This window comes from Lygodium microphyllum, chromosome 13 (assembly GCF_053477565.2).
Source record: "Lygodium microphyllum isolate KBCC chromosome 13, Lygodium_microphyllum_v1.1.10, whole genome shotgun sequence".
NCBI lineage: Eukaryota > Viridiplantae > Streptophyta > Polypodiopsida > Schizaeales > Lygodiaceae > Lygodium > Lygodium microphyllum.
In genome coordinates, this window is record NC_141147.1 from 92274555 (window position 1) to 92294393 (window position 19839).

The 19839-nt window shown below is 38.3% G+C and overlaps 1 protein-coding gene across 4 annotated transcripts in view; it reads right to left on the minus strand.

Moving 5' to 3' along the window:
- LOC148026901 (UDP-galactose/UDP-glucose transporter 4-like) overlaps window positions 1–13701 on the minus strand; it is a 74519-nt gene extending 60818 nt beyond the window's left edge. For all 4 annotated transcript variants that reach the window (XM_087691423.1, XM_087691425.1, XM_087691424.1 and 1 more), the window contains exons 1-3: window positions 13319–13701; window positions 12969–12997; window positions 12607–12808 (exon numbers count right to left, since the gene is read on the minus strand). In XM_087691423.1, coding sequence (XP_087547549.1) covers window positions 12607–12808; window positions 12969–12997; window positions 13319–13474 — 387 coding nt within the window. In that variant the 5' untranslated portion in view covers window positions 13475–13701. The remainder of the gene's footprint in view (window positions 1–12606; window positions 12809–12968; window positions 12998–13318) is intronic.
- Window positions 13702–19839: the final 6138 nt, after the last annotated feature.

The following is a 19839-nucleotide window of genomic DNA, read 5'->3' on the forward strand; positions in this document are numbered from 1 at the left end:
AGTACTCCTTCCCATAGGCTGAACATGGTCCTTTGGAAAACAACAGTGAACAAATGGCTGACATAGGAGCATCTTTCCAAGTCTGGCAGATGTTCTCCTCTTTGTGTTCTCTGCAAATATCATGTGGAATCAGTCCAACATCTTTTCTAGGAGTGTCCTGAAATCCAAAGTATTTGGAGGGTGATTATGAATTGGGTTGAGAGGGCTGGTTTCTTTAGCAAAATTAGTTTTAAAGTAGCTCTGTTTGGCAATTATGGGCACCTTAATGAGGCAATAGCAGAGCTGTGGGATGTGTTGAGGGCTGTGATAATTCGGAATATATGGAGCTTTAGAAATAAGCAGATATTTAATAAGCATTCTATTAGTGGCTTTGATGTAATGAGATGTAAGGAGGAAGTGTTGACTATTTTTAAGGGTTTAGGGAAGAAGAACCCTATCTTTAAGGCTTACTCCAAGTTTTTTGTTAAAAAGCAGTAACTGTTTCAACAATTGACCAGTCGCCTCTTTAGGCTGATGTACATATCTTTACATTATATTAACTTCACATTATTTTTAAAAAAAATTACCATGCCTAGATATCATCTCCTCGAAGCATTTCCTCTCTGCAGGTAAGAGAAATTCATTACAACCAATGCTTACCTCTTTGAGTGATTCCACAATAAATTTGTGACCAATTCCCTTTTGATCCCTTAAGCTTGGCTGTCTAGACACCAAATCATATATTTCTTCAATTTCTGGTGGTAGTGACATTGCAACAAGTTTAACTTTCTTATCCACAATTTTGTACTTTGTCTCTACCACACCTTCAGCCCATTTATTCAAACATAACCCTTCCTGCTTGACAAACTCCTCTAACACTTGAAACATATCCAATGAGAAGAGAAGGTTGGAATTCTTCTCCAAGTTTGCTTGCTTTAACTTGAATGCACTTTGTCTATGAATTTTCTTATGAGTTGGGAAATGCCTCTTATATCATGCTCTTTTCAACCATATTTTCACATTTCAGGATTGCTGAAATTTCAGCTATTGTGTCCACAAAAATCAATCCATCATACATGCCATAGATGCTCTCATCTACTGCCAATAATCCATGCTTTTTCATGTCTTTTTCAGCCCTGCATATATTTAGTCTTTCAACCCTCTTCATAGACTAAATTCTTTGAAAACATACGGAACTTGCTACTGTAAATTCAGTAAATCCTACCAAAAAAGCACTTGTACCTACAATAGGAGGCGAGAGCTTTCTCAATGCAGTACCATGTAGTCCTGCCTTATAGGAACGCTCATTGAAAACCCACATCCCTAAACTTTTTCACATTTGGTGGCAGCAGAGAGTCCCTTAGCTGTCTCTATTTTTGGCACAATTCACACACAGTCAAGAACTTGACACCTCTTTTCCCATCTCTATGTTTGACTCGTGCATAAGCTAACCCATCATCCACCAACACTTTTTCCTCCATGTGGACAACAATGATATATGGCTCTCCCAAAATAATCGGATAAGTGAAAGTATCTTGTACAAAGAAATATTGATCATCATGCACATCACTAGTGGTAACCCTCACATTCACACAAGCTACATTAATATCCCCTAAAGAAATGTTTACTACCCATATCCTACATCCATGATCAACATCAACTAGCCATTCGTCATTTTCATACAAACTTCTAACTATTACATTGATCTATAACCCATGGTCCATAAGTACAATACATGGAGTCTCAAGCTCCCCAATCTTCACAACTATCTCTGCCATCACTCAAGCCTAATGATTTCAAGTGTAATGACTTCTAGGAATCAAACTTGGAGTCTCATCATCATTATAATGCATCTAACTCATTCCCCTTTATATATTGCTGCAATTTACTGATTTTTCAGCCAATGTATCAGCTTTTGCACCTTCAACCACCACATTTACAACATCAACAATATCTAAAACAACACTTGTATCATCCTCATAATCCACCTATATGCCCTGGAAATCAAGCTCTTTTTCTTCCTACACCATCACATTTGTTGGTTCCCCGAGAAATTGTCATTTTCTTTTAATGATATCAATAATTTCTTCATGAAATTCTCTTTTCGTAATTCCAAGTACTTCTCCAAGAGTAAACTCAACCCTATTGTTCAAGATCCGCTCCTCAAGAACTTTCTTCAAATCAATTGCAATCTCAATATCTGATTGTCGTTTGTACCCTAGCTGTTTTTCCATTTTCTTCCCATCTTGCTTTTTCTCTTAAGACACATCTTGCATCACATGCTATGGAGTAAGCCTCGCAGAACCCCTAGGCTGATCCGGATTTCCATGAGTCACTCTCTTAGAAGTACCTGCATTATCCTCACCCTTTCTTTGTCTCTTCCACAATCACATCCATGTCTAAGTCCTGGCAAGATAAGCCTAAGCTGAAAATGAATCTAGTAGCGCATCCCAACCCATCATCTCACGAATGCTCTTACTGGCACTAATTAATTCAAGCATAGATATCTTACCCTTTTCAGCTATGTGCATTACATGAGTCCAAATCTCTACTTTATTACTAGACATACCATATCTAGGAGCTTTTTCGATTTGCAGCCCAAAAGTGGCAACTTCCACTGCTACATATACATTCCTAGTAACCATATCCTCAAGTAATTTTTGCATCTCACCTTACCCAAAATTCAAGTCAAGTAGAAGACATGTTTCTTGCAAATGAATTTTTTCCTCTTCCCAAAAAATCAACTTTCTTTCTAAAGCATCCCAATACGTATCACAGTCTCTCTGCTCATGCAAAGGACTATCACACCAAATGCAATGACAAACAAATCCCTCTCGAGTTGAAGCCTTAGGAGCTACAACCCACCCCTTTTCATCAAGCTTTGCAACCTTAAGTTGCAAATCTTGCATACTCTTCACCAATTCATCCATCACATTGTTTCTAGGAGGAGATGTAGAAACACCAATCATAGGCTAGAACTGACATGCAGGTAGGAGAGGGGCTGACGTAGGTGGTACAAATGTTGACGTCAACAAAAATGCAGGAAAAACAGGTTGCTTGGTTGGAGCAGCAATCGCCTGATTATTATTGGTCAAAACAATCCTAAAATCAGCAAAGAAAACACAGCAAGAGGACAGAACCTGAAATTTGATACCATATCAAAAGTGGAGCAACAATGGAAGCGTGAACATATGCTGTAATAAACTATTGAAACACAAGACAAAAGAGAAAGGGAAAGAAAGAACATTGAAGAACACAATACAGATGAGAACTCACATGTATGCTCGGGAGGAAGCCATGAAGATAGGAGGACAATAGGAAAAAGGGTCTACTAGCCATGTAAAAAAGGGGATGACCACCCAAGAGAGAAGATCCCAACATGCATTCTTTGAAACCAACCTTCCTTCTCAAAGAGGGTGGTAAATAACCTGATTAGTCAATAATTATAGCAAGCATAGAATTCACATAAACTAAAAATGCACAATTTACCACTTTAATCTTGAACAATGGACAACCTCTTGGCCCAAAATTGGCATTCCTTACGGTATTTCTTTAACTTTTATTGCACATGGATGGGTCTCCTCCACTAATCCAAGCCTTCAAACGAATTTTCCCCTTGGTTTGCTTGGAGATTGATCTTCATCCTACTCCTTGAAAGACAAATTCAGCCTCAAATCCGATATTGGCTGGTTGGCCTCTTGAATCTCCCTAAAATTCTTGAATTTCAGCTATTGGAATTCCCGTCCTAGGCTCTCAATTTTGAGCATGCATCCCAAGTTGGCTGTTCAAACTCTAATTTCTGCTATAAATTAGGATTTACAGCAAAGATTGACTAAAATCTCTTCCTCTGATGACTCGAACTACTAGAAAATGCTAACGAGACTTGAGAAATGGCAGGAAAATGAGAGAAAATACTGTAGAGAGAGAAATTTGAGAGTTTCATCAAGAGAGAGACTAAAAAACCAATGTTGCCTTGCTCAAACAACCATTGAAGCTGTCACAAAGTTGTTCCAAGCTCAACTACAAAGCAGGATCTACAACCTGCAAAAATAACTCTATCTTTTCCGTCTCATAGCTTGTTGCTCAACAACATCCAACTAATCAAACCTACACTCAAACTCGCATAATAACTCTAGCTACAAGACATTTAATAAGCTTAGTAATCCATTCTATTAAAGTTTGATAAGTGACCAAACCTATGTCCTCAATAAAAAATTATTCCCTAATGCTTTCTTAAACTCACCCCAGCCTACGTCTTTCAAACGCACTGATACAAGGCTTTAGTTCACGCACTATGAGCCATACAAAATACTAAATCTAATTAATTTTAGCTATCCCAAAAAGATCTATCTTTTTTGCATACATCTTTAAGTAGGCTGAAACATTCCAACCATCAAACAATTTCAACTGACTTTCAACAGTCTGCAAACCTTTAGTGACAACAAATTCATGCTTTCTAAATGTTTGCAACTGTTGTTGCTGCTACTGCAAATACGTATTAAAGGTCTACAATATTTATATTACTTCATCAAAAGAACCTCGTAAAGATCCCATAGCATCACTCATCTAGTAACTCTTCAAATGGCTTTTACATCAAGTTCACCAAATGTCAACAAGTTTTAAATGAAAGGCCTTAAATCACAAGGATTAGTAAGAAGAGATCATAGAGAGGAAAAATAATAAATATCTAAAAGAAAGAATGTCTTCTCCAATAGAGACATAAGAAATATCAAAAACCCAAATATAGAAGAGTCTGATTCAAATTTTATTAAATAGACATAAATCCAATTCAAACAAGTTTGAGGCAATAGCTCAAGATAATTTCACTAAGACAATAGCTCAAAAATACCCCATATACATCAATCCAATTGTTGTACACATGATCCAAAATCAAAACAAAGACCCCTTTGCCAGGAACAAAACCCGTATATGCATAGATTTCATTCAAGACAAAGCAGCCTACATAAATCCAACTACTCTGTGTTGGAGCTTTCAAAAGACATTTTTTTCAGCCCAAAGGAAACCCTTACATCAAGACCTTCAATAGTAAATAAAGAAATCTTCAAATCTATCCATACTATGTCTCACTAGGATAGCTATAGGTAAGAGAAGGCACCTAGATCAAGAGAGCTCTGACTACCAAAGCTATGGACTACAATACTCAGCCTATATACTTTGTATTATAATAGTGATCTGATGTAAACCAATCCATAAAAGACCTCCAAAAACTCTCTTCAAGCTTTGCTCTCTCTTGGTGTTACCTTGCTATGAGTTGCTTATCTTCATGAATAAAAAGAATGAGATATCTTTCTTTTCCTTCACATTTTTTATCACCAAATTCTTTGCAGATGGCACCCTTGTTCTCCTTGAAGTTGCTATAACCAGCCTTCCTCCTCAGATAGGGTGGTAAATAACCTCATTAAGGACTATTTACAGCAATTAACAAATTCACAAAACTGAAATGCACACTTTACCATATAATCTTGGACATTGGACACCCTGTTGGCCCCAAAACTAGTGCCCCTTTCGATATTTATTTAACTTAATTGAAGAAGAAGTTGATGTACAATGGGATTCTCCCAATCCCTTTCAGTATTCCAACTCCCTTTGCTGTCCAAAATGACCAGCAATTCTTCAATCTGATTTGCCCCTTGATTCAGGCAATCAATTGGCCTTCACCCGCTTTGATGGAGATGGAAAATGCCCCAAATTCAATGATTTGCTGGTCCCTCCACTTGAAAATGCTAAAAACAGCTTCAGCCTTGTTGAATCCAAGTCTTGGAGCTTCCAATTTCTGGCAAACTTCCTGAGGCTGCTGCTAAACCCTAATTTCTGCTTGCAAATTGGGTTTACAGCAGAGAAATCTGAAATTTTTCAGACTTTAGTGATCTCAATATTGTAATCTTCGAAGCAAGGCTATAGAAAGGCTGGAGATGAGAGAGAATGCTGAGAAGAGAGAAATTTCAGACTTTCTTCGTAAAGAAATGAAGAGATGTCATTTGCTACTACTGTCCTGTCTTAACAACTTGTAGATCCAAAGAACTGAAGAAAATCAGTCATTTACTGTTATTGCCTTGTCTCAACAACCTGTAGATGTTGTCATCTGCCGTTGATTGGTCTTCTCCTACCCTTAGTTGCCTCAGAAGATCCTCCAATGGCTACAAATCAGACCAGGAGCATCTCCTCCCCCTCTCTTGTAGGCTAAACCCACTAAAATGCCTCTCTTCAACCTCTAAAGACGCTTTTCAGTCTTGCATGGGCATTTTTGATAAGTGGCAACCTTCCCAAATGGTTTTTCCAACATTATCCATAATTAAATATAATTAAATATTACTTTTTAGTCTTTAAATACTGAAAATTAATCTAATAATTATTTTGGTGCCTTGAAATCCGACTGGCTAATAATTAAATTGACTAGGCAACTTCCATTATCCAATGTCTTTGCGCCATCTTTGACCGTCAGATTGGCATTAAGTACCATTAAACACCACTTCTCTAATGTCACCAATTGACACTTATGGCGAAATAAATGACCTAGGCCAACAACTAGCACCGGATACCACCAAGTACCAGTGCAGCATAACTTATAGCAACTTTTGCCTTTGATATCCTGTGATTTTCTCAGGTCCCAAGCTCGTTAATTTGCTCTAACCGTAGTTACACCTCACATGTGCAACATTTACTTAACCATGTGATTAAAAATTAATCCACATGTTAAGTGAGGTTTCAAAAATGCATGTCCTCATGACAGTTGCCCTCAATTCCTTCCCCTTATTCACATCCAATTTTAACCCAAAAAGCCCTTCCTAGACTCTCCAAAAGCGTGCATTGAGGCTAGATAAAACTCTTTGTGTGTAAAATATCCTATAGGCATATAAACTTAAGCATGAACAACATGAACTTGTCAAGTAACATAAAGAAGACTAAAGTTGCACCAAGCATATAAGCCACTTGTTGAATCTCCATGTCCAATCAAAGAACTAACTCAACTCCTTATGCAAACAATCCAACAACTGTCAGTAGGTGTATAATTGAACTCCCCATAAAGGTAGACTCTTTCACTGTTTCATCCATTAGACATGATACCGCACAACAATGGCACTTCTCGCCAACTTGCCTCTACCAACTCCTCCTCTTAGAATGGATTCATGGAGCATAGAAACTAGACTGTGGTGAACATAGCATGCTCTATGTTAATCGCAACAAAGCTCCCCAAGCACCTTTGGGTCAAGGTTATTAACACTTAGTATACATACTCAACCAATGCCCAACTATGGCAATCCCTCAAAAGACCCCTTTCGAGACATTTTTTGGCACTCGGCCTATGATTTTCCTCTTCAAATTTTTCGGGTGTTGTGCTTACATGCACACTCCTAACAATAAGATAGGCAAACTCACTCCCCGACCTAAGCTTCCGATCTTTGTTGAATATTCCTCTAAGGCAATGGCCTATCATTTCTTTGATCCTTGGACAAACAAATTGATTGTTCAAAGAGAGGTTGTTTTTTCTAAGAGAGAGATTGCGCAACCCCATACACTGGCCTCTGAACCGAATCCTCCCCATACTATATCCGAGATAGTGTCATCTAAGTCGAGTTTGCTATCCACTCCTGACCCACCTACAAAATCTTCAACACCCAAGCCCCCTCTCCGAGACCCGTTATCTTGCTAGTAATAGCAAACCATGTGGGATTTGAGGATTCTTCCACCAAATTCCACTTAGGAGGGCCCTCGAAGATTTGCCCACCTTGCATCTTATGCCACATTCTGCATCTATATTTACAACAAATTACATAGCTCTGAGCCAAAGAGTTAGCAAGTGGCTCTTCTTGAATCATGTGCAATATGTGTTTTGTTATGGGCCATGGGACTTAAAGTACACACACACACACACACACACATACACATACACACACACACATATAATTTAAAGTGTTCATCTTGAATGGAACCTGTTTCTTATGTTTTAGGAAACTCATATGGAACCTTGAAAACCCAATTCATACCTCCCATTTTTGAAAACCCCAGCAACTATAACACTACCACTTCACCAGAGAGCAAGTTAGGGTAGGCACCATTCACCTAAAGTTTGTGCCTTCATCGGACAATTTTGCAAAAAACTTGACCAAGTAGCTCAAGCATTCAATCCTTCAATATCTTCTACCTAAGATCGGTGTGGGTGCCCCCTCCTCTATTACTTCAAATTGACAAGGAGAGGGTGATTCCCTCTAGTTTTCCCTTTTACTTTGAGAGAGACGGCTTTCTTCTCTTGAGAATGACACGATTTTGGTTCATTTTTGCTTAACAGGCAATTACTTTTTATATATTGTATCATTATTCGCATCCTTCGGATGACTATGATTGTAAAAGGACACTTAGGCAAGTGAACAATTCCCTTGCTTCGCTGCAAGAGCATTGTCTAAGTGGCATCGTTGCATAGCATATTTCATGAGCATAACAATTTGCAATACCCTTTGCATTGCCACATGCATTGGCATTTTGTTCTTGTAAGAATGCATCTATGCATATTTACCCCCTTGTCAATCAAAGAGTCGTCGATTCTAGATCCACCATTTTCGCAACAACTCAATTGGCAATCTCCTAGGGCAATCTTCCTTTGCTTGCTTCCATCCTTCTTTTTTGCTTCTTCCCTTACATCCCATAGCTTCTTCACAGCTTTTTCCCTGGTCATTGACACCTAGTGGTCATTGGGATAGCTTGTCTGTCTTGTGAAGGTCTTGGATCTAACCATCCCTTTTATTCTCCCCTAGAGGCACAACTTACTCAATAGGACGAACACTAATTGAAAACCCACACTAAATGCTAAATCAAATCAAGGATCAAAAGCTTTTGCATGGTATATTTGCTGCATTAAGCATCGTATTAATTCATTATTTAGATTTTTTCATCTTTGTATTCATTCTTTCTGTGTTACCCTTACCTTAACGCTAATTGTGTTTCTTTATCAGTTTGTGTGTTTGTCATATGACTGTGTTTGTATTCTGTAATCCAGCATTTCTTTACAATAGGTTGTGAAGGCCCCAAATCAGCAAGGCAGCTTCTAGATGATGAAACACAAAACTAAGTGGAAAGGAATGAAATCGCTTGCTGAATACTGATGTCACTAGCTGCAGACGTGAAGTCGCCTGCTGTAGAATGCCCCCAAAAAAGGTCATGGCAGGCTCAAACAGCTCCTAGGTAAGTGTGGCAGCAGCTAGAGTGAATCCTCCAGTAATCATGATATCTCCATGCAGGCAGCAGCAAGTAGATAATGAAGATAGGCTGAAGAACAACCAGCAGCTCCTCCAAATTGGGTGTGGGCATCAATGTGAGGGCTGATGGTTGAGGGTTGAGTGTAATGAATAAGGGATGAAGGATGCATAAGCAACTAACATACAGAGGATTTGTCCTACTATTCGAAAATAAAGCGATTTATTTTTGGAATTAAGCATTAGTGCAAACCCTAATACTAGTGGCTCAACGAGGCGATGCTAGTGGAGAAATTAACGATGGTAATGAATATGGAGAGCTTGCACAAAATGTGGAAACAGGGACTCCCCACAACATGTCCTTTTATAGGAGATCTTTAAGCATTTTGTCGTACCACAAAACAAAATATCTTTTTTCTTTTAGAAAAAAATGGGGGCTATTTTTTGGGAATTAAATTATGCCAAAATGCATGATAATTTTATTGTAATTAAGGACTTCCTTGGTTGTTCTATCGAGCTTACACTTGACACCCACCCCTAGGCCCTTGTGCAAAGAGTCAAGGATATGTCATCCCTTTATATGTTTTTCTTCTCTATTCTAAAATAGCTCCAAACTGCCTTTTAACCGTGTGTTTTTTATAAAATCTCTCTTCTTGGAAAAATGCCACAAAGAAGGATCATTTCCAAGAATTAGAAAGATAGACATCTACAAGGCAAAATAGAAGTCAAGGATGAAAACACCCAAAACAACAAGACTTTTCCAAGTATTGTAAAGCCACAAAGGAGAATCCTTTCCAAGAACTAGAAAGGTGGAGATTTCGAAGGCAAACAAGGAGTCAAGGATCAAAAGACCCAAAACAACAAAAAGGAGACTTTTCCGACTGTTGTAGAGAAGCAAGCTAGATGTCTAGTTGTAAATATGTCTGAAACCAGCCTTCCTTTCGTGGATGGGTGGTAAATCCCTGATTACAACTTAATTACAGCAGCAAACAATAAATGTAAATATGAAAATACAAATTTACCTACTGATCTTGGGCAATGCACACCCAATTGGCTCCAAATTGGCGCCCCTTTCAGTATTTCTTTAGCTTTATTAAAGAAGAAGTTGATTTACAATGGGATTCTCCCGATCCCCTTCGCAATCCAAACTCCCCTTGCTATCCAAAGTGACCAGCAAGTCTTCAATCTGTTTCGCCCCTTGATTCGAGCACTTAATTGGCCTTCACCCACTTCATAGACGATGGAAATGCCCCAAATTCAATAGCTGGTTAGTCTTCCACCTGAATTTAGTTGAAATTCACCTTCAGCCCTAAAAAATCCAAATCTTGGAGCTTCCAATTTTGGCACGCTTCCCGAGGCTACTGCTAAATCCTAATTTCTACTGTAAATTAGGGTTTACAGCAAAGATATTTGCAATTTCTCAGCCTCCAAGGGTCCAAATGCTGAGATCTTCAGATCAAGGTTGTGAAATGGCTGGGAGATGAGAGAGAAAATTCAGAGTTTTGTCTCACGAAGAATGACTGAAAATCAGTCAAATGAAGTTGTTGCCTTGCCACAACAACATTAATTGATGTCGCCTACAACTGAGACATCCAAATCAGCTGTCACCTTATACTTGGATGCTATCGCCCAGCTGTGGAGGGTCCAAATTTGCAATCGCCTCCTCAAAACTCACTCGTGGCTGGCTGAAAAGACTGGCCATGGCTGCTCACAACTCTCCCACATTTGCTATAGCAAGAATCCTCTCATTTTTCCTCTTCTTCAGCCTTTTACCGGCCTGTACGGGCAAGTTTGCCAAGTAGCAAGCTTCCCAAATGGTTTTTCCAACATTATCCATCATTAAATATTAATTTTCAACCTTTAATTACTGAAAAACTAATCTAATAATTATTTCCATGCCAAAAAAATAATATGACTACCCAATAATTAAATTAGCTAGGCATCTTCCACTCCGGAGTCTCTCTGTGCTATATTTGTCTTTGACCATTAGATCGGTATTAGGTACCATGAAACACCACATCTCTAATGTCACCAATTGACACTTATGGCCAAATGAATGACTTAGGCCAACAATTGACACCAGATACCACCAAGTACCTATGAAGCATAACTTATAGCAACTTTTTACTTTGACATCCCGTGATTTTCTCGAGTCCCGGGCTCGTAAATTTACTCTAATCCCAGTTGCACCTCACATGTACAACATTTACTTAATCATATGATTAAAAATTAATCCACATGTTAAGTGAGGTTTCAAAAATACATGTCCTCATGACAATGTCGAAGCTCAAAAGATAGGGAGCAAATGATTCCAATACAACAAAGTGGCCACAAAAAGTAGGGTTGTTCTAAGGATCCAAAGTTAACAAAGTAATCCTTCTAATCAAATAGTCTCAAAACCCACTACTTTCTCTATTCCCACTTCTAAAGCTCTATCATTCTAGTAAAATGTTATGCTTCTAAGGCATAACCTTGGACACAAAAGAGAGTATCTTGACTACATGTAACATGCAAAGTAAACTAGTCACTATCTTCTTTGATGATGCATCCAAGTATAAAAAGGTAGTAAACAAATTTGTGAAATTTTGGCTATCTATTACAAAGTTTGAAAAAGACACAATAATGATTATCAAACCTTTCAATAATACAATTTGGACAGCCCATGTCTTCACCATCCCTATTGAAATCCACGAGACACTCCAATACACTCTTTACTACCTTAGTTTGTGGCCATGCCTTTTGTTTTAGCCAATTCCCCCAACCACTTTCAAATGAGTGATGAGAAGACTTTTCACCCTTATTATTCAATTCTTATTATTATGATATTGATAAGATTTCAATTTATTATGCTTTAATCATAGTCTAAGTGAAACCCACTACTGCACCTTACAAAAAAGCCATATACAAGAAGAACTAGCTAGCCCATTCTACTCTCATAATACAAACTTATGACACTTTTCCTCATTCATCTTGTAGCCTTCCCAATCAATCACAAAAATTGCTGAAGTACTTTACATAACATGTACGATTTTTGGTATTTAACAATGTGCCACACTACTTCAGTGTTGTCTCTCCTCAAGAAGGCAACCTATACCACAAGCTAGTCAAAGCTCATGCCAAACATTAAGAAGGACCATTGACCTTCAATAGCAGGTCCTGTTTATCATGTTCTATGTGTTTACCACACACAAAAAACCTAGAAAAACAATTTTTACACAACCTAAAAGTCAAAACGGCTCCTGTTGACTTGAACTTCATCAAAACCTTGTTTTGATTACATGCACATAGACAAATACTGCTAGAAGACTTTGAGCATGATATCATTGATCAATTTGTGCCTCAAATACTGAGATCTAGACATGGCACATAAACCATTAAATCCCCAAAACCCATTCCATGATTGAAAAAAAAAACTCACCTTGGATGATTTGAACATAATTTGGGCTGGATAATTGATGTATCTGAGTGATGCTTTAGTTAGACCAACACTTCCAACCCACACAAAAGATAATAAAAAGTACGTTCTCCATGGAGCAGTCATTTTTCTTTGCCATCCCCCTTGCAAGAATGCCAAGATGACGTATACAGAGCACTGCACCAAAGTGAAATACCAAGCATAACTGCATCAGGTGAATTGACCAAGTTAGCTGTGAAGAATCTCCAAACCAGTATTAATAGAATATAACCACACCACCAAAGACAGTGAATGATTTATATTGACTTAGACCACTTCGAGATGTCCATCCCTGTATCTGTCTTGCTTAATGGCATGTGATGTACCTGAACTGTAGCTGGCGGAATACATACTCCTGTAACAATCCAAATAGCAATCATAAGTTACTGTGAGCATGTTCCCCTGATTCAATAACACAAGAAGTTTTAGACAACTTCCCACAGTAATTCCCAACTTGTGAGTTACAACAACATCATGTATTTCTGCTAGGGAGGCACCAGGCACCTAGCTCGGTGCCGTGGGGGGCTGCCAACCTTGAACCCTCTGCGCAGAAGCTCGTGATGTTGAACACTATAGGGGAAAACAAGGGAAAAGAGTCCCTTTTGCCACATGGTGAAATGTCAAAACCTTCTGTGAAACAGAGACAAACATACCAAGTTTCTGATTCCCAACTCACCTCACAAATGCCATTTACAAGAAACCCAACAAAAATAATGGCGCAGCAGAAAATAAGCTGGAAAGCCCGCGAATGCTCGGACAGCCGCACCCCAAGCGTGGTGCTGCTAAGAGTGGCATCCACAAGCTTGCTGCTGTTGCCGGATCTCACAGTCATCCTGATGGAGTTGGAATTTGAGAATTGCGTGATGCCCCAGTGTATGAAGGCCAACCCAAGTGAGTATTTCCTATCAACTTGATTAATTATTATGCCAAAATTCCAATGATCGTGCTTTTATATTGATGCCCACTAAGGACTTCCAATGTTTCCTTGAAAGTTCTTGAGAGAATGCTGCAGAAGGAAGGAAGTCATGATATGGTGGCATCAAGCTTGCTTGTGCTTCCCTGCTCCCCCAACCCCCCCCCCCCCCCCCCTCTCTCTCTCTCTCTCTCTCGCTCTGTGTGTGCTGATCGGTCAGATGATTGTAAGATTATTCATGATATGATAATGAATGAGATCCTGCTGAGAATCGGGAGTTGCAGTCTCCTTCCGATGAAGAGAGAGGACACAGGACGGGAGGTCGTGTGTGATGTCGTAGCATTTGATGTACCCTGTGGGGCCTGTTGGGCCTTGAACACGGAGGGTACTCTTGACAAAACACAATTTTGGTGGTCAATGCAACGAAAACCTTTGGGCAAGGTCGTATAGGGTACGTGTTCACTAAAAACATTTTTTATAGGCAACACAAAAACCTTTAGACATGTTTTAAAATGTGTGAAATATAAATATTGAGTAGACATTCATAAATATTTATATTTCACACATTTATTACTTAAAAGTTTAAGGTATTTTACATTCAAGTTCATAACCTAACTATCATCAACCTTGTACTAAATAATCTTGCATTCTAAAAATTTTAATTTGCAAGCTAGAGCTTATCACAAAATGAGGTGTTTTTGTATTATAGTTGGCATTCTCAATGACAAACAAGGATCTAAGATAATAGAGAGAGAGAGAGAGAGAGAGCAAATGAATCATACAAGGTGGCTGTGTTTTTGTATTATAGTTGGCATTCTCAATGACAAGCATGGATCCAAGATAATAAAGAGAGAGCGAATGAATCATACAAGGTAGGTTTATTCGTACTACAAAAAGAAGCTACTACCTTGAAGCTCTATCAAGTGCATGCTAGAAGTTTAACTATTGTCTTTTGACATTGGATGAGTCACATAGTCCACATGTAAATTTTCTTATACAAAGTAAGATATGCAAATGTCCCAAAATTCCATGTTAGGAGTCATCTTCAAGCAAAAAAGCATCACCTGCATATAAAAAAGAGAGGTTATATGAGCTTCAAAACAACTGTGCTAGATTTGCTTTGCAAATAAATTATTTCATCGATAAGAATAGGCTTGATTTCCTTAGAATTGTTTTCTACTAGAAAGAATTGAGTTCTTAAGTTGTTACTCTCTTAAAGAAGGATTTTATGATTTGAAATATCCCTTCTAAGGGGCATATGCATGGATTATTTATCATGGGCTAATGGAATATTTGAAGAGTTGCCAAATTTGCTTATAAAGGAACTATTTTCTAGATAAGAAGAGGGTTGGTTTCCTTAGAATTGTTTACTACCAGAAAGAAAAAATATTTGTGTACAAGCAATTACAAGGGGTGAGTTTGACTAACCCCGAGTTTCATACCATGATTCCTTCATTAAAGGAATCAAAGCTTGTCTTGGATGCTAGGACAGGTGCCAATTATGAGAGATCTCTTTGCAATGTTGTACGCTAATATTGAGGCACATGGGGACCACAACTGAAAGGCTCCTATACTAATAAAGGGATAGGCTAATAGTATCCACATGTTTTGGATCCCAGTATTTATGTTTATAGATACATGTCTTGGTGTAGGTATGGTTGTCGATGAGGCATTGTACCTTGGAGAATGTATAGATTATACATATGTTTACAATTGTTTTAAAAGGACTGTTTGACTTTTGTTTTCGTGTTCATCACTTAAGTTATGTGAAGGAACAATGCTCCTTTGACAGTAATACTGTATGAAAGGGCAGACCTGATTAATCAAGTGGCTTCTCAATGTGGTTTGGATAAGGGATAAACATTGACTTAACTAGGGTTTTTGTCATAGATCTAGACTTAGTCCTACCTTAACAAATCAGAGTGAGATAATGCCTATTATAATTGTCAAGGGGGTCAAAATTCTACTCCCCCACATCAATCACTCTCTTTGAACCAAGTGGGGTAGTAGCCTACTTGTAGCCTTGATTGATTTCAACACGATCCTTCTTGGGCAGCTACGTGCTAAAAAGCCATTACTAGACATAGAAAGTCATTAGGAACCTTTTTAGGCAGTCATTGTGGGTCAAGACAAAAGCTGCTCCTATGATACAATACTTACATTTGGGTTAGAATCTTCCTATAACTAGCTAATTCTATGCTTTCGTGGGATCCAAAATACTACTTAGGATAGATGTCTAGGATGATTAATAAACACCACCTCTCTAGCTTTGCTAGGGTACGTATGCCTCGGGGGTGCCCATTACCCCTGAAGCAAACGACTACCCACCATGTTGCATTTTTTATTATGTGGGAAGTGTTATCCACATGTGACCACAATGACCATCACTTGGGTCATCTTTAGAACAATGACCAATGTCAAGTCTCCAAACCTTTATATTAGCATCACCAACTATAATTGTGGATTACACAGACTTTGACTATGTAAGATATGCAGATAGTAGGAAGTCCACCTCTAGGTATATCTTCACTTTTGTTGAAGGTTCTCTATTTTTTGAATGTCCAAGGTGCAAAAATGCAAGGCCTTGTCTGCTATTGAGGTAGAGTATATTGCAGCCACCAAGGCTTGCAAGGAGGCCATATACCTAGACTAGCTAGTGGTAGTAGACCTTGGTATTATTGTTATTCCTACATTGCATTTGAGTTCTATGAGTGCTATTTAGTTGGCCAAGAATCTAGTCTTCTATATGCAAAGACAAAGCACATTGAGGGGTCCTATCACTTCATTAGGGAGGTGGTAGAGGACAAGTCTATTGAGATTTTGTCAATATCTCAACTCATGAGAATCCTACAAATCTACTCACTAAAAGTCTCTAAACGGAACATTTTACCTTCATTAAGAAGATTAAGGGTGTAGGATGAGATGATGTCTATTCCTCATCTTATTATACTTTATGTATATTTACACTTTGTCACTTTATTATTCTCTCCTCACTCAAAAGCACATTCACCCTTTAAGTGGGAGGTTGTTGGGAGTAAAGGTGCATATGCCTATGCCGCCCTGTATTTGCTACACACACTCAACCACACACCTATACATTATTGCAAGTGGTGAGCGTCTCATTATTGTCACTTTATTCTTTATTCTTTCAATGACTATTGAATAAGGGAAGACAAGTCACACATTGTGTCTAATGGAGTTCCCACATACAATGTCTCTCTCTCTTGCTCCATCTGCCATTGCTCTTGCTTTTGCTTATATGCTTCCACTCATGCTCTATCTTTCACATCAAGCTAGGTATACATGAACATGGTATGCATGATCTAAGATGTGACCCTCACGTGTGCAAGAGAAAACCATCATTATTTATATCCTTACTATCTCCCCTCATGTTCATCCACCATGTCATCTATCCAATATGAGGTGACATTTTTGGCCCTAAACAACTAAGTCTCTCAATCATCAAATTGAAATAGGTGAGTGTCAATAAGGTTAACATTGATAGTTGGGGGTTCTCTACTTCACTCAAGTCATATGGTTAGTCATATACTGTTGTTTTCCCTTCTATACCATTGCTAAAATATAAAACTCAAGCAAAAAAGTGGCCATTGTGCTATTTGTCTTACCACACAAGGTTGATTTAAAATGCAAAGTAGACCTTTAAAAAAAAAAAAGATGAATGAACTGTTCCACAAATAGTATGAAATTTTCTTAATAGCATACACCATTCCCAAGCCTTTTCTTCCAATAGTTGAGTAGATCACTACAACGCTCTTGAGCAAGCAACTAGAGAAGGTCATATGAAAGTCCGAATTATTGTTACCAGGCTAGCACATTGCTATTTGTATTATCCATATCTTCTAGATGCATCCTAATTTGATTGTATCCTAAAAACCCATCCAAAAAATTGTACATCTCATGGCTTGCCACATCATCAAGGAGAGAGTTAGTAAAAGGAATTGGGAAGGGATCTGTAATGGTAGCTACATTTAACTTCTTGTAATCCACACAGACTCGAATCTTCCCATTCTTCTTGGGCACCACAACAATAGGAGATAACCAATTAACCTCATTAACCGGTTTGCCGATTTTTCAAGCTTTGAGTGGCCTTTGCCAAGTCCAGCTACTAGTGAGGGCTATAGATGTAAAATATTTTGTGAGATACAGAGAGTATTAAAACCTAATATCTCAAGTAGGCTAAGCAAAGTTACTTTGTTCATGCCTATTAATATATTTGTTGACTTCTTTTCTAATGTTGAGATAAGAAGATCAAAGCATGAGATTGGTGGGCTTGATGACATGATATTTCAACACTGCATTGTTACATAGTTTCACATTATGGAAATATATGCTTAATGATAGACATGTTTGGTACACATGCTAGTTTTTTAGAGATTTTAAAGAAAAAACTATAATTGCATGTGTTAAACCATTATTTTTGCATATACCAATGCATAACAGTTGTCTTCTTTTTTACTAAGTGTATGCAAGGAGATCCAAGCCAGAAGTAGGATCATGGATGTTAAGTGGGTCATAGTGAGGAAGAGATGATACACGTGTTACACTCAGGTGAATAAAATATGAGACTTGGTGGGAACCAACCCTAGCTAGTTTGAGGACACCCATGATAAAGGCCATGACAATTAGTTAGGGAGGTGAATGTGTGTACATATGTGTACACCAATTTGTGAGGTAGCTCTTACTTGGAGTTTTAGGACTAGGCAATAAGTTAAGTGGACTACACAAATGCCAAGTCTCTTGGAGTATTAAAGGTATCCCTCTAAGTTACAACCAATCACTCATGGCCATAGGGCTGTGGGAGGTTGGGTTGTGAGGCTCAAGAGCGAGCTTTAGAGTAGGAGAGTCGTTGTTAGGTCTATTTTAGATCTTGACAATCACATCACTATTAGCATTGTTTCAATAGCCATCCAATAGCATCATGGATATCGACAATATATACATCATATCTCCAATGTTGATCAACTAGAAGGTTTGACTTGGTCCCTTTGAAAGATCATTGCAAAGTCAAGATAGAGGTTGAAATGTACCATGACTACGAAGCCTATTGCATGGCAAACAAGAAGTGACTATATGATGTAGCAAATGGCTATCTACTATGGACTATGACAACTATGAAAGGAGCTACATCTCTTGGATCATTTGGGGGGAAAGCATGTGATGGTGGCGGATAGGAATGTCTACGATGATTGTTGCAGGCGTTGGGATGTCCAACATGCATTCAAGTGGATGAGCCAAAGAATTTGATTATGTCTTTTCATCACGTGAAGTTATAATACCAACAACCTAAAAATATTTATAAGGTATATGCTAGCAAAACAAAACACTAGAATATATTATAGAATTTTTACACATGCTGAAAATGATTACTTTTTCTATAGAAACCTTATTGTTTTTCTGCAGCTTTGCATGTGTTGCCAACAATCCTTTATGCATCCTCTCACATAGTATAATATTACATCAATATACACAACTGACTTACATGTAGACAAGTCCATAGATTGATCGATGGTTGCCTACTACTCTATTTTGTAGTTGATTGTTGATTGTGACACTTTTTTGAATAACTAGTCGAGTAGGCAGATGGCCCTAGGCATAAAAGTGAAATGTTACTCTTAGCTTATGGGAAAAGGATATTGGGAATTTGTTGCAGGAAATGAAGAAGAACCAGTTCTTCCTGATGTTCCCAATCAACAACAAATGCAGGCATTCAAAGCATGGCATGAGAGAGCCAGGAAAGTTATGTACTGACTGTCTATCAGCATTTCAGACTCTATGATTGTGCATATTCAGGATGCAAGTACGCCAAAGGAGGCATGGGATACTCTGTCAAAGATGTATAGCACAAATACGCAAGCCAGGAAAATGCAGCTCAAGCAAGAGTTGCACAATGTGCAAAGAGAAAATATGAGCATCAACGACTACCATATGAAGGTGAAGAAGATTGCAGATGCACTTGCTTCCATTGGGTCACCAGTGGAAGATGATGATTTAGTTTCTGTGACCTTGAATGGTCTAGGAAAGGATTATGCGCAGTTTCGGACATCCATTTCCGTCCGTAAACACAACCAAGGTCAAACTAATCATAGGGTTGCCATATTAACCACATGACAAAATACTTTATCAAAGTCAACACCATGCTTCTGCCTAAAACCCTTAGCATCCAATTTGGCCTTATATATTTGCTTGAGGCATCCAAGGGTACTCTTCAACTTTTATACCCACTTGCATGGCAATGTATGTTTTTCCTTGGGCAAAGACATCAA